This window comes from Cricetulus griseus (genome assembly GCF_003668045.3).
Source record: "Cricetulus griseus strain 17A/GY chromosome 1 unlocalized genomic scaffold, alternate assembly CriGri-PICRH-1.0 chr1_1, whole genome shotgun sequence".
Lineage (NCBI taxonomy): Eukaryota > Metazoa > Chordata > Mammalia > Rodentia > Cricetidae > Cricetulus > Cricetulus griseus.
The window spans coordinates 96,326,798-96,341,563 of record NW_023276807.1 but is presented as its reverse complement, the minus strand read 5'-3'; the positions used below and the strand labels follow the sequence as shown (position 1 = coordinate 96,341,563).

The following is a 14,766-nucleotide window of genomic DNA, read 5'->3' as shown; positions in this document are numbered from 1 at the left end:
ACACACACACACACACACACAAACACACACACAAACACACACACACACACACACACACACACACACACACACACACACACACACACACCCTTGCCCTGTCTGCTCAGGCCCTCGAGCTCCCTAGCATAGACTAGGAGGTTGAGTGTGATGGGCTGCAGCTGTTGGCATGACTGCTTTTACTTATTATTTTTAACATGGTATTCATTTCCTAGAAATGACACAATAAGCAAATAAACACCAGCTACATTACCATTTTCCAATTCTTCAGAGTCCAGTGTGATGAAACACGGAAATTTCAGCTGCCCTCTTCTAGCCCTCTTTTCTCCCCCTCTCCAAAGCCCCAAACTAATCAAGAATACCAGGCACCTACCAAATGCCCACCTCCCTTCATAAGATCCTAAATTCAGTTCTTCCCTTGACTCCCAGAGCAAGCTCAACCAAGACAAAAGAACTGAAACAAAGCAGGTCACACCATGTGTGTGCACCACACACACACACACACACACACACACACACACACACACACACACACCTGTTTTTGGATGGTTTTCCTGCTGCCACTGGCCTCTTACAAGCCTGGTTACTTGATTCAAGCTACTGGAAAATCTTGATGATTAAAAGAAAACTTTCCCCCTAGCCTTGCAGGCTTTCAGGATTTGTGTCAAGTAGAGATTCCTCATTCTGTAGCTCAAGCTCTGGCAAATGATAACAAACCACAATCTGCTAGAGTCTGCCTGTGCATCAAGACCTTCATAATCCTATTCACAGAACCAAATGGAGGGAGGGACCTATAGTCATGGAAGCTGCCAAAATGCTGTGTCTCCTTGGCTCTCTAGCACTGGTAGTTATCACCCTTAGCTGTCCCCTTTCTCCATGGCTTAATATGATTGAAGCCTTCTAAACTGAATATATGCTTTATAGGTAGGAATGGCAGTTTGCCTTTTCAGTATCAGTGTCTTGTATTACTTTGTCTGACTATAGAGCTCTGTGTGCACTGAAGGCTGGATGGGTTGGTGAAAGAGTCTCCCCTTTAAAGAAGAGAAGCAAACAAGTTTCTTTAGTGCAGTGTACAGAGAGCAGAGGCCATGAGAGTAATATAACAGCCTGTTTGTGGTGCTGGGCTATGGAAGAAGCACTGTTTTCCAGGAGCCCTCATTTGGTAATGGTGAGCATTGCAAAGTTCCCGCCACACAGCTGGAGGAAGCTGTCCTAACGGGTTGTACGGAATAGAATGTCTTTTCTGTTCTGCGGACACTTTCTGGGCCAGGTTTTAATTAATCTCTTTCTGGTCTCTCAACCATGCCTTTCCCTCTACACTATTTTAAAAGTTTGGAAACCACTTCTCCATGCTCCACAGGTGTAAGTCACAGATGAGAACACTGAGGTTATAGGACAGGTGACCTACATGAGTCGACTCCTACATCTTTCTCCAGGTAGAATCAAGTCCTTCACCATATTAGTTTCTTTCCTGCCCAAGTTTCTGGCTACATTCCAATGGCCCAACTTTGGGTCAAGAATTTACTGTGGATGTCCCGGGCCGTCTCATTCTTCCCATTTACGCAGCATGAAAACCCAGGGAACCCCTCTAAATAATGTTCTACTCAGAGAACTGCAGCAATCACTCCTACAAACCTTCAGCAAAGACTGCCCTGGGGCTCCTTTGTTAAAATCTAGACATTATGACTGGAAACCAAAAAAGGATAAAGCAATAGAAAGGAAAGTAAGGCTGGGACATCCGCACAGAAACATTGAGGAATGCACTACCTCTTGGGACCTCTAACCAAATAAATATACCTTGTTCATTGCATCAGATTCAGCACCATCTGGTTAAAGCCCCAGGAAGAATCCCATTACAGAGGCACACTCTGGTGACAATCACTTCCCTGACCTGGAGCAAAGCTGGCTAGCTGTGACCCTTTGGCCTCTGCTCTTTAACCTTATCCAGGGAAGGAATGGGGTAGGACATGGATTCCTTGAGTCACATAGGAGGCGGCTAGACTTGAGCAGAGAACAAGGCAGAGGCTGTGGAACAAGATGATTAGGACTAGGTTGACAAAGCTTCATGCATGTGTGGCTTTGGAGAAGGTCATTTTTAGTTCTGTCAAGTTAGCATAGTCTAAAATCACCTGAGAAAATAATATCTATTGAGTGGGTTGCCCAGGTCAGATTGCTCAGTGTACATGTCTCTGGAGAACTGTCTCGATTGCTAATGTAGGAAAGCCCAGCTGGGCGTTGGTGGTGCACACCTTTAATCCTAGCACTTGGGAGGCAGAGGCAGGCGGTTCTCTGTGAGTTCGAGGCCAGCCTGGTCTCCAGAGTGAGTGCCAGGATAGGCTCCAAAGCTACACAGAGAAACCCTATTTCAGGGGGGAGGAGGGAAAGGAAAGCCCAGTCCACCATGGGTGGTGGTACCACTCCCTGGGTCCTTGGTTCTAGGCTATATGGCAAGGCTAGCTAAACATGGACCTCTTAACCAGCCAGCAGGCAGCATCCCACCATGGTTTCTGCCTTCAGTAGCTACTTGTGTACCTGTCTTCACTTCCCTCCATGGTGGATTTTGACATGGAAGTGTAAGCCACATAAACCCTTTCACTCCTAAGTTGCTTTGGAGCAACAAAATGAACTATGAGAGGCCAATCTGAGGCAGCAGGCTGTTTCCACCACATGTCCGAGAAAAATGAGCAGGGATAGAGACTGGAAAATGAGGGAGGCTCTTGACACACAGTCAGCTACACCTGCTTCAGTGTATCATGTGGTCCATGGGACAGGTTTGACACTTGTGTTTCAGAATTAAACTGTTTCCCCAGGGCTCCATGTTACCCTCCAGAAGAATAAAGTCATTTCCAGTGCTGGACCTTACCTGGGCCCTTGATGAAGCAAAGGCTAAGACTCAGTCCCCAAGAATATATCAGAGATTTGGGGACAGAGAATGTTCACAGTTCTAATTACCAGAATGTAACCATCTATGAACATTTCCCGAGTACACACTGTGACTGAGAAGTAGACTGCAGGTTTTAAAGATAGTAGTTCTTCTATCCTCTTAATAGCCTGATGAGGAGTTCAATGAAGATGTTCCCTCAAAAATTCATGTTGAAACCTAACATCCAGTGCATTGAGAGGCATGGTCTTCCAGGATGATAGTCATAAGAGCTCCAACATTGTGCATGGGATTAACTGCTCTTAAGAAACTGTGATTGAAGGATTCCAGTCCCTTCTTGTCCCTTCTGGCTTGGGAGAGATCAGGGATCAGGCAACACTTGAGAAGCTGAGACCGGGCTTTCTCCAGGCCAAGTTTCTACACATGATGAAGTATGTGCTGTCTTGAGTGTTCTGTTCAGCAGCACCAATGAGGAGGCGCTATTACTGTCTAACATTTGCCAGGGACCAGGAAGACTGAACTTGGCCAGCACAGCATTGGAACTTTAAAATAACTTCCGGTTGGAGAAATAGCCCAGTACTTAAAGTGCTGGCTGTTTAGGTTCAGTTCCCAGCACCCAAAACTGTCTGTAATTCCAGTTCTGAGGGATTTAGGCCCTCATGTGTTTTTACTATTTTGTAATTGTGTGTGTGTGCGTGTGTGTGTGTGTGTGTGTGTGTGTGTGTGTGTGTGTGTGTGTGTGTGTGCGCGTGCGTGTATCTAAATACATGAGCTTAACTGCTGAGCCTTCTTTCTAGTCCCTTCAAAAGATTTTCTTTGTGGGAAAAGATTTTGCCCAAACTATTCAAAAGTGGGCAGAAAAGGCATGTTGGCATATATTAAAAATAGGTCCTGCATGGTGGCACATGCCTTTACCCTCAGCACTCAGGAGGCAAATTTCTGTGAGTTTGAAGCCACTCTGGTCTATGTAGTGAGTATCAGGCCAGCCAAGATAACATAGTGAGACTCTGTGTCAAACAAAATCAAGCAACAAAAACATATTGAGAAAGAATCTTAGAGGCAGATCGGAGGCTGGGAGTGATAGCAGGCCTGTCCCCTTATGTGTGGGTAGTTACAGACAATTGCTTATCTCAAAATAGGCTTTTCTTCAGTTCTCAAGTGTACCACCATGAACTTGAATACTTTTTGCAATGAGAAAAGAATTCATAATACCTGCCATTGTTTCTAAACAATATGTGATTGCCACATTGGCCCCTTGTCTTCCAATTGTCTCACAGTATAGACCATGGGCTCTAGATCCTACCACCCCCAGAAAACTTCCCCAGCTCCCACTTGAGTGAACTTTGGGTACTGTTTCCAAGCAAAGCCAATTGCATTTCTCCAAACAACAGTTGACACGAAGCAGATTTTTCGCCCTGGTCAGTTCTTGCTACATATTTGGGATGCCAAGATTCTTTTAAATGGTGTGGAAAGTCCCAACAACCAGCCTCGATGTCAACTTCTGAGTAAATAATTTCTCTTGCCAACATTCCTTTCTGGGGTGAGCCTTCCAGCTTTTCACAGTATGCTGTCTGTAACCTCTGCACAGCGTCAGACCCCGTGGTAAGCAGCATATAGCATACACCCACATGTCCCATGAAGGATGCTAGGTCCACATTCCTTCAGAGCATCTTAACTTCCTGTCTGAGAAGCAGTAGCTGTTGCAGGTAGTAAACTACTGGAGTGAAGGAGGCCCTACTTCAGACACAGAACATCAAAATCAGGGTGATTCTCCAAAGACAGGTCCTTACTTCCTTTTGTGTTGGTGCATGTAAATGCGTGAAGTTAAAGGGGAATCCACAAATAATGCGGCCTCACTCATGGAATACAGCAGCCCTCTATCACCTATTCTGTGTTGGATGGAAGAGAAAATTCCAAATATTTTTTGTTTTGTCTTCTTTGTTGTTGTCGGTTTGGTTTTTCGTTTGTTTGTTTGTTTGTTTGTTTGTTTTGTTTTGAGATAGGGTTTCTCTGAGTAACTGCCCTGGCTGTCCTGGAACTCTATCTGTAGACCAGGGTGGCCTTGAACTCAGGGAGAGCTGCCTGTTTTCACCTCCCGAGTACTGGGATTAAAGGTGTGCACTACCACCATCTGTCATGAATTCCAAATATTAAGATTCAAGAAAACTCTCTTCTTTGCCCAGCTAGTATGTATAATAAAATTATATAGGGAATTGAGCATGGTGGCATGTGCCAATATGACCAGGAGAGTGCCTGAGGCAGAAGAATCTGGAGTGGAAGGCCAGCCTGGGCTACCTACCAAGTTCCTGCCTCAAGGGAGGGGGGCAGCTGGATTGGCAAGAGACCCAGTGTAGCTTTGCATGAGTGGTGGATGGTTTGGGGAGTTCAGGAGACTCCAACTCAGTGAGAAGGAAGAAAAGACCAAAGGAGGTTGGGAGCTATGGGGTAGGTCGGTCAAGATTTGGAAAGTGAAGGGGGCTTTGGAGTTTTGAGGGAGTCAGAGGAAACAAAAGACTTGAGAAGACTGGTCCAGGGCTGATCAGTTAGGGGTGGTTTATCTTGATTTCTGTCTGATGGTGGGGCTTTTAGTGCTTTGACTGAGAATAGCAAGTCCCAGGCACCAGCAAGTGATTTACCACAACTGTCTGTGGCCAATGCCTGTGGGTAAATTGCGTCTCTGATTAATACAGGGTCAGGCTGGCTAGGATTTCTCCCCAGGTTTCATTTGCCTGTCACATGCTTATTAACTTTTTAAAATGTATACACAGTATTTCATTCAGAAAAAAAAAATACTAAGTAGTACAGTACAGTCATCTGGCTTGTGCTCAAAGATTCCAGTTCTCACTTAGTACATCCCATGTGTCAGAATTTGAGTTAAGATCCTTTTAGTTTGTTTATTGTTTGGGACAGGCTCTTACAGCTCAGGCTGTCCTGGAACTTGCTATTTAGACCTGGCTAGCCTCTCATTCATGGTCTTCCTGCCTCAGGCTACCAAGTGCTGGTAGTTAAGATCTTTAAAGAGGTCATTAAGGGTAAATAGGTCATTAGAGTGCTTCTGGTTAGACTTCTCATCATTGTGACAAAATACCTCACATAACTTCAAGGGAAGAAGTATTCGTTTCTGCCTACCATTTCAGAGATCTGACTGTCATAGCAGCAGGACAGTTCATGGCAGAGAGGAACACAGCTAGCCTAAGGGAGCAGCCTTGCAGATGCAAATAGCAGGCTGGGGCATAGAATGGGGCTGCTAGAGCTCCCTGCTGGCATCCTGATACCATGTGCCCAGACATCGAACATGGAACTGTGGAGTTTAATGTTCTCCTAGTCCACCCTCTCAGAATGGAGCTGTTTATTCCATGGCATTGCATGTTGAAAGTATGTAACTGGGGGCTAGAGGGCTCAGGGGTTAAGAGCACTGGTTGGTCTTCCCAGAGGTCCTGAGTTCAATTCCCAGCAACCACATGGAGGTTCACAACCATCTGTAATGAGATCTGGTGCCCTCTTCCACCCTGCAGGCATACATGCAGACAAGACACTGTATACATAATAAATAAATCTTTTTTTAAAAAAAGAAAGGAAGTATGTAACTGGCCTTTTTACTTTGTCCTCTGTAAACTAGGCTGGCCTCCAACTCACAGACATCTACCTGCCTCGGCTTCTTGAGGGCTGGGATTAAAGGCGTGAGCTACCACACCCAGCCGTGATTCTTTTTTCTTGAGATACGGTCAACATGGATCTCAGGCTGCCTTCAAACCCTATGAAATCAAAGGTGACCTTTAACTTCTAATTCTACCTCCAGAGTCCTGGGATTAGAGGCGTGCATATACCATGCCCTGTACTTGTGATACTGCCAATTCAACTGAGGGATTTGCGCATGCTAGGCGAGCTCTCTACCAACCAAGCTACATCCCCAGTCCACGGTGATTCACTTGACTGTCAATTTGACCAGACTGATAAACACCTATGATATTAATAGTGTGTCTGTGAGGGCATTTGCAGAGATAATTAGGCCATGACAGTTACCCTAATGACTGCAACATCTGAATAGACTTCGGAGAGGTTAGAGAACTGAGGTAGGTGGGGCCAGGCTAGAGGAAGCCAACCACACTTAATAAAGTGTGTGTGCGTGTGCGTGTGCGTGTGCGTGTGCGTGTGCGTGTGTGTGTGTGTGTGTGTGTGTGTGTGTGTGCGTGCGCGCTCTCACGGGAGTATGCATGTGTATGGGTGTGCCTGTGTCTCCATCCATCCCCATCCTTGGTCTCTTCCTGTTCTATCTCTGGGTTGGTGTGATGCCAGTTGCTCAATCACCACCACCTAACTCCTCCACCACTACTACCCCACCCCTCTACCACCATCTCACTCCCTACTCTCCACCATCCCCCACCTTGCTCTACCACACTTCACTCTGCCCCCACTCCCACCCCCACGATCACCATTCCACCCCACCCCACTCCACCACCCTGTTCCACCACACCCCACTCTACCACTGCTACCACCACCCCATTCTGCCATCCCACCCCTTGCAACCTCCCCACATCACCTACCATTCCACACTACTACCACCCCATTCCACCGCACCCCACCCCACCCCACCTCGCCCTGCCCCGCCCCAGCCATAATGGACTCAAATCTCAGACTGGGGGAAGAATACATCTTTCTTCCCTTAAGTTTTTGTACACCAGGCATTTGACACAAGTAGGAGTGATGTAAGCTGAGCCCTAATGATACCTCACTGATATTCTACAAATGAGAGAAGATGAGAACATACACACAAGATGGCCACGAGAGGACACTGGCAGCTGCAGCCAGAGAAAGATGCTGCAGGAGAAGCCAATCCCACCAACACATTGACTCTGAACTTCCAGTGAGAGGATCAGTTTCAGCCGTGAAGCCACTGAGTGTATGCTGCTGACAGCCTAGTCAATCAAGTGTGAAACAAGACATACTACATAGTGCTTTAGTCTCTCTAGGTACTCCGATCCTACCTGGTACCCCTTATTTTCAGCCATGTCCCATGGCCTATCCACCTGTGCCGTGATACAAGGTACATACCTTCATGTGACCACAACACTTGGTTATTTTGAAGAACATTTGTCTCTGCAGTCCGAAAGCTGAAGGCCCTCAACGAGTCTGCTCCAAGCATGCCTTCAAGTGACCTACCCAAGAAGTCTATTGTTGATCATGTGATCCTGGAGTGAGGTCACCAACGACCTGAAGAAGTTCAAAGTGCCTTGAGGTAAGCCCTTAACTTTCCTGATTATCTATAGATAGCTAGCCTGGGGGGCGGGGGCAGGGGCGGGAGATGAGATCAAATGTGGACATGTGAAATCTTAATCTGGATGCCTCACTGGTGACCAAAAGAATGTCACCCTTAGGACACCCACATGCAGGGAGCATTGGATATATCTCAGGTGGAACAAAGTTTCCTTCAAAGATTGGCCAGGAAGCAGCTCTATTCTTGGTGAGAAGGGCTGCTCCAGGGAGTCCTCAAAGCAACAGGAACAGAGTGTGGGTTTGGAGGAGTGGGGCAATGGGGCAGCCGGTGAATGGGGGAGCAGCTGGGGAGAGCAGCATCCCCCTATGGGACAGGCCTGTTGTCCCTCATCTTATGATTCATGCCCTCAGGATCTCTGGTCGTTGCTGCAGGCACGTCTATATTTACACAACCGGAAAAGCAATGTGTGGTCTCTCCTGAACACTTGGGTGATGTCGCAACAGTGGAAAGTTGGGAATCGGGGTTTGACCTCCTCACTGGGGGCTATTTATGAAGAAGTCTGTTGCAGGCTCTTGTCCTTAAGCAGTGTCTTTCTCTGCTAGGTCAGTCTTGGCATGTCTATCCTAGGCTTCTGTCTATCCTAGGAATAGATTGCAGTGGCCCAGATGAGACCAGGGTAGCTGGCTGCTCAGGAAAACCTCTGGGCCAGTGTCATGCCCCATGGTCAAGCCATGGTCCATCCTCCTGCTGTTGTCCTGGACCCAAGGCAGACCCAAACTGGTAACACTCAGCTTGGCAGTTCTCAGCAGCAATGTTCAGGACACTTCTAGATTGAGCTCTTCTGTCCTGAGGACACACAGCTGTGTGACTTGTCTCACCAGCCTTCTTGGGACTAGGGCTTTCAAAGAGGCTACTCCCAAGGAGGAAGGCTGGCCATGTCCTTCTCATGCTCCTTTAACTTCTTGATGTTCTGAGACATTACTGCGGCATCAGGCATAGTTCCAAGCACAGCCTGAGTTACAGGAAGGACAAAAACAAGCCACTACCACACCACAGAAGGAGTCTGAATACAGATGCCAGGGCCTGTTGGCAGAGACACCAGCACCTTAGTACAGACATGTGAAAGTTTGTGCTTTAAAAGGAGGGTTTGCTCGAATACTACTTTAGTATCTGATATGTGTGGGGTGGGGTGGGGCAGGGGTGTCGATGGGTTAGAAACCAGTAGTTTGAGGATGTCAGCTTTCTCAAGAGACAAGTGTCCCTAAACATTTGGATGAAGAAGGGGTAGGTTAGGGGACTCCAGCTGTTCTGTGGGGCATGACACTGGCCCAGAGGTTTTCCTGAGCAGCCAGCTACCCTGGTCTCATCTGGGCCACTGCAATCTATTCCTAGGATAGACAGAAGCCTCCTTTCTGCCTCGGTGTTGGAAAGATGGAGACCATAGCCACTGCCTACCTCCCTACCTCCCTGCCACTTGAGTTAGCTTTATGGTACGTCGTGGGACATAGATGAGTTTAATGTACTGTTCCAGTTTCATTCTGTTCCTATGACAAAAACATGAGTAAAAGCAAGTCGGAGAGGGAACGGTTTATTTGGCTTTGGTACCACTGTGCAATGGTAGGGCAGGAACTCAAGCAGGAACTGAAACAGAAACCATGGAGGAAATCCACTTGTTGGCTTGCTCCTTGGTTCACTCACAGGCTCATGCTCTGATACTTTTCTTATACAGCCCAGGCCCACATCAATCATCAATCAAAACAAACCCTCACAATCTTGACCACAGGCCAATCTGATCTGGGCAGATCGTCAGTAGAGGTTCCCTCTTCCCAGATGACTCTAGGCTTTGCCACCTTAACAATAAAAGCTAGCCAGGACAATGGACATTTGGGCTTTTCTGTTTGTCTGTTTGTTGCCAGGCTGGGATTGAACCCAGGACCCTGAACATGTCAGGCAAATGCCATACCCGAGACCATTTCCATTTCAGTTTTGGGCTACCCTCTGATCTTCCATGATAAGCATTGCAAATTTCTTATTTTTATCATAGTGCATAACACCACAGTGAACATCTCGCTATAAAATGCACTTTCCATACCCTCCCACTCTTGTTGTTGTTATTATTATTATTATTATTATTATTATTATTATTATCATTATTATTATTATTATTTTGGTTTTTCAAGACAGGGTTTCTCTGTGTAGGTCTGGTTGTTTTGGAACTCACTCTGTAGAGCAGGCTGGCCTTGAACTCACAGAGATCCCCCTGCCAATTATTATTAGCATGTTGTATTAACTCTTTTCAGTGTTGGGAATTCCTTGGATCCAGGCCCCTTGGGACTTCTCTCTAAAGCTTTACTAGGGTTAAAGCCTATCTTGTTTTTGCCTGAGAAGTCATCCAGGAGGAGACTCCTGTGGGAGACATGTGTAGAGCAGCAGTGGAGGCCTCACTACCATTAGAAGACTGGAGGCTTGGGGAGATCCAGGCTGGCCAGAGATTCAAAATAACTCCTTCCCTATTGTCGAAGTTGAGCTTGGGGAATGGTCTACAATCAAAAGCAGCTGTCCTGTTCTGTGCACCTAATAGGCAGAGTTTTCCTGGCTCCTGGCAGAATCCTAGAACCTGGGAAGTTCTGCTCTGCATGGCCTCCTACTCTAGGACCAAGCAAATAGATTGTTGGCTTAGGGCTTTGGAATACTCATGACCCTTGTGGGGTAAAGGTGAGGTAAGTCATCCATGCTTTCTAAGGACACATTGTTGCCTACCCATCAATAAACACTGGCACAGCCCTGCCCCCACAGTCTTCTGGAGGACAATTGATATCAGAGGCCAAACCTCTCCCACACATGAAAGAGAAGAGCCAAGCTTGTATACTGCTGTAAGGGGAGTGTACACACAATAAAACCCAAAGTTTGCAAAAAGGATATCAAATAGAAATCCCCCTCTCTTGTATTCAAAAGCTATCTGTCCTCTTGAAGATGACACTGTTTAGTCTGACCACACATCATTCTAAAAATATCTGAGCATACACAAGGGAGTGCATAACATATGTTTAATGTGTATCTAAATGTTCCTAAAAATGCGTATATGCATACATAATGGGATATATTAAAATGTGTATACATACACAAGCATAGCTTTGGCAAGCTGATTTGTGGCATGAGTGAGAGGCCTTGGCACTGTTTCAGACTTCCCTGCTCAACATTTTGACTAACTGGAGCCAGATCTGTCTCAGGCAGTAGTGGTTATGCATGTGAGTACTGGAAGTCAAGGATCTGGGTTTGGGATTCACCTATCTACACATAAGCTCCGAGACCTTATCTGAAAGAGCTACGGTTTTCTCATCTATACTATGAAGGTGCAATCTCCCAGTCTAGAGGACTCAATGAAATGCAGCACTTTCATTGTTGGCTCCTCTCCTTAAGCAATGCCTCTCTCTGCTAGCTCAGTTTGGTGTGCCTATACCATCTGTTCTCCTGTCTTCCTGAACCCAGAGCTGTGCAACCTGTGGCAGCACTCAGTAGTTGGCAAATTTTTCCTAGGTGTCTTGTCATTCATGGCTTGCATCCAGCGCTCAGTCTCACATCCGTGGTTCATCCCAGTGTGCATTGATCATTTTCATCAGGAGACTACTGAGCTGCATTATGGGACATTTCATCAACTCAAATTCCAAATCTCTCCCCAGAGAAGTGTGATGTCCCACACATCTCCTAATCTTTACTTTGTAGCCCAGTGCACAGAGAATTGGGTTCCTCCCATCTGAGTTCATTTCAAAGCCCCCTTCTTCTCAGCAAGACACATCCTCTATGGCTCTAAACACCTGTAGGTCACATTCTGTATCTGTAGATTCAGGTGCAAGGCACTCCCTCTGGGTTGGTTCTTCTACTTATTTTTTTGAAATTACAAAATAATTGTATCATTTCTTTCCTTCCATTTCCTTACTCCACTTCCTCCTATGTCTTTCCCTTTGGTCTCTCTCAAATTCATAGCCTTTTTATTCTTTTTTTTATTATTACATATACACATGTATATGCCTACATACATACATACATACATACATACATACATACATACATACACACAAATTCTGTTGATGACCTTTACTATTGCTTGAATATATGTGATTTCAGGGCTGAACAATTGACATTGGATAACCAGTTAGGGGATTCTTCCCTGGAAACAACTATACCTCCCTCTTTTCAGCATTCTGTATTTGCTTGTGATTTTTTTTGCCTAGGGGTGGGGTCCCTGTGAGATTTCATCTTAGTTAGGGTTTTATTGCTGTGAAAAGGCACCATGACCGTGGCAACTCTTATAAAAGAAAACACTTAACTGGGGCTGGCTTACAGTTTAGAGGCTTAGTCCATTATTGTCATGGGAGAAAACATGGTGTCATGTAGGCAGACATGGTGTTGGAGATGTAGCAGAGAGTTCTACATATGGTTCCACAGGCAGCAGGGAGTGACAGTGGCACACTGGCCAGGCTTGAGCTTCAAAGACATCAAAGCCCACTCCCTAGTAACATACCTCCTCCAACAAAGCCATACCTACTCCAAAAAGGCCACACCTCCTAATAGTACTATACCCTGTGAGCCTATAGGGGCTATTTTTATTAAATTACCACCTTCCACCTCCTGGCCCCCATAAGCTTGTAGCCTTAATGCAGAAATGCATTTGTTCAACTTCAAAAGTTCCCATAGACTATAACAGTCTGAAATTTGTTTAAAAGTCCAAAGTCTCTTCTGAGACTCATGCAAACTCTTAACTGTAACCCCCTGTAAAATCAAAATGAAAAAACAGATGACATACTGCCAACATACAATGTCACAGAACGTACATTACCATTCCAAAGGGGAGGAAAGGGAGCATAGTGAGGAAAAACTGGACCAAAGCAAGATCCCAAACCAGCTGGTCTTGTTTTGTACCCACGGGCAGGTCCGTGACTCACACGGCCTCTGTGTGGCAGTCACATACACTTTGGGGTTTTGTTGGATTTGTCCCACAGTGTGACTCAGTGAGAGTATGGGTGGTACCAACAGTGGGGCTCCTTTTTAGACCCATGGCCATCAGACAGCTTGGGGTCTTTGCCAATCCGATGGTATTGTCTCCTCCCAGGAGCATTTACACACAGAAGCTGAAAGTGTTCATGGGTGAGCAGGCACTTGAGAAAGGGGCCTGGGACTAGACAAAGCATTCGGAGCAGGAGCAAATAGTATGCAGTGTAGACAGAGAAGGTGCATGGACAGTGCTTCAGCTCTCCCAACCCAGAGCCACAGAACACTCAGTTTTATGCTCATGGGTGGTCAGAAGAGGGTCAGATGGGAGGAAAGGAAAAAAAAAAAAAAACCTGCCAGCCTTCATGTCCTCCAGAACAGAAGTGAATTCTTCCCTGGAGCCCAAGTTCTAAAGATAAAACTGTAAAACTGGCCAGACATGGCAGCGCACACCTTTAACCCCCAGCACTTGGGAGATGGAGGCAGGTGCATCTTTGTGAGTTCAAGACCAGCTTGGGCTACAGAGATATGTCCCAGGCCAGCCAGAGCAACATAGTGTTACTCTGCCTCAAAAACAAACAAGTCAGGATTAGTGGCATATGCCTTTACTCTCAGCACTCAGGAGGTAGAGACTAGACTGCTCTATATATTGAGTTTCAGGCTAGCCTGGGTCACACAGAGAGACCTATCTCAAAACAACAACAACAACAAAAAAGCAATCAACCATCCCACTAACTGAACAAACAAACATCCCCCCTCTCCCAAATCCTGCAGACATATGGGACAAAGGACCTTTTCTTATAATTTAATATATATTTAAAATAAAGGGTTTTTTCTTTTGTTTTTATATTTAGGTGTATTTACCTCTGTGTGTCTGCCATCTATGTGCAGATGACTGCAGAGGCCACGAACAGGGCGTTAGATCCCCTGGGACTTGAGTTGCCAGCCATTGTTAACCAGGTAATATGGATGCTGGGAATTGAACTCAGGTCTTCTAGATGTGCTCTAACCAGCTAATCCTACAATATTTGTAATGCCCAATGAGAAAAATGAAGAAACGGCTCTTTCCTGGAATCTCATTTTTCTCACTGGGCAGAACCATGAGGCTGCCTCCTACCCTCCTATTGGGTGTCCTCATTCATCATCTTAATAGTGGCACAGGAAATTTCATGCTAATCTTACTTGCAAGTAAGGCTTTCCTCTACTTACTATACCTTGCTAAGTCTTCACAGACTAGATTTGGAATGGAGCAAATATCAAACCAAGGCACTTAATTCTCCCTGCATCTGGGCAGGCTTTCTCCTTCCTGCTGTATCCTGGGGTCTAGGCAGACAAGGGGCTTGGAGTAGAGGAAGGATTTCTGGGATCTCTTTGCTAGACCCCCGGAAAAACTCAGGTATCCGGGGTCCCAGGCCACGACCACGGTCACCCCAATCACCAGGCAGATTTGAGAGCTTGCTGCAAACTGCATGAGGCTTTATTGTAATTTAATGAGCTAACCCCATGTTAGCTCGGGTCTTTTGTTCACCCACCATAGCGGATGGCTACAAAAGACAGTTTGAACCGGCTGCCGAGAGATCTTGTAGGGCAGCGTAAGGGGAGTGTCTAAGGGTACGCACAGGCTCACGAGTGGTGTGCCTCCAGGCTTGGAGGGCTTGCCCTGTGTTGATTGGTCAACTGGTTG

The 14,766-nt window shown here is 46.1% G+C and overlaps 1 protein-coding gene across 2 annotated transcripts in view; it reads right to left on the bottom strand.

The window, feature by feature from the left end:
* Positions 1-8,129, bottom strand: part of Tns3 (tensin 3) — a 257,261-nt gene extending 249,132 nt beyond the window's left edge. Inside the window, exon 1 of one of the 2 annotated variants that reach the window (XM_035452698.1) lies at positions 7,931-8,129. In XM_035452698.1, the coding sequence (XP_035308589.1) occupies positions 7,931-7,969 (39 nt within the window). In that variant the 5' untranslated portion in view covers positions 7,970-8,129. The remainder of the gene's footprint in view (positions 1-7,930) is intronic. The other variant, XM_035452700.1, reaches the window with a different exon arrangement.
* Between the last annotated feature and the right edge of the window lie 6,637 nt (positions 8,130-14,766).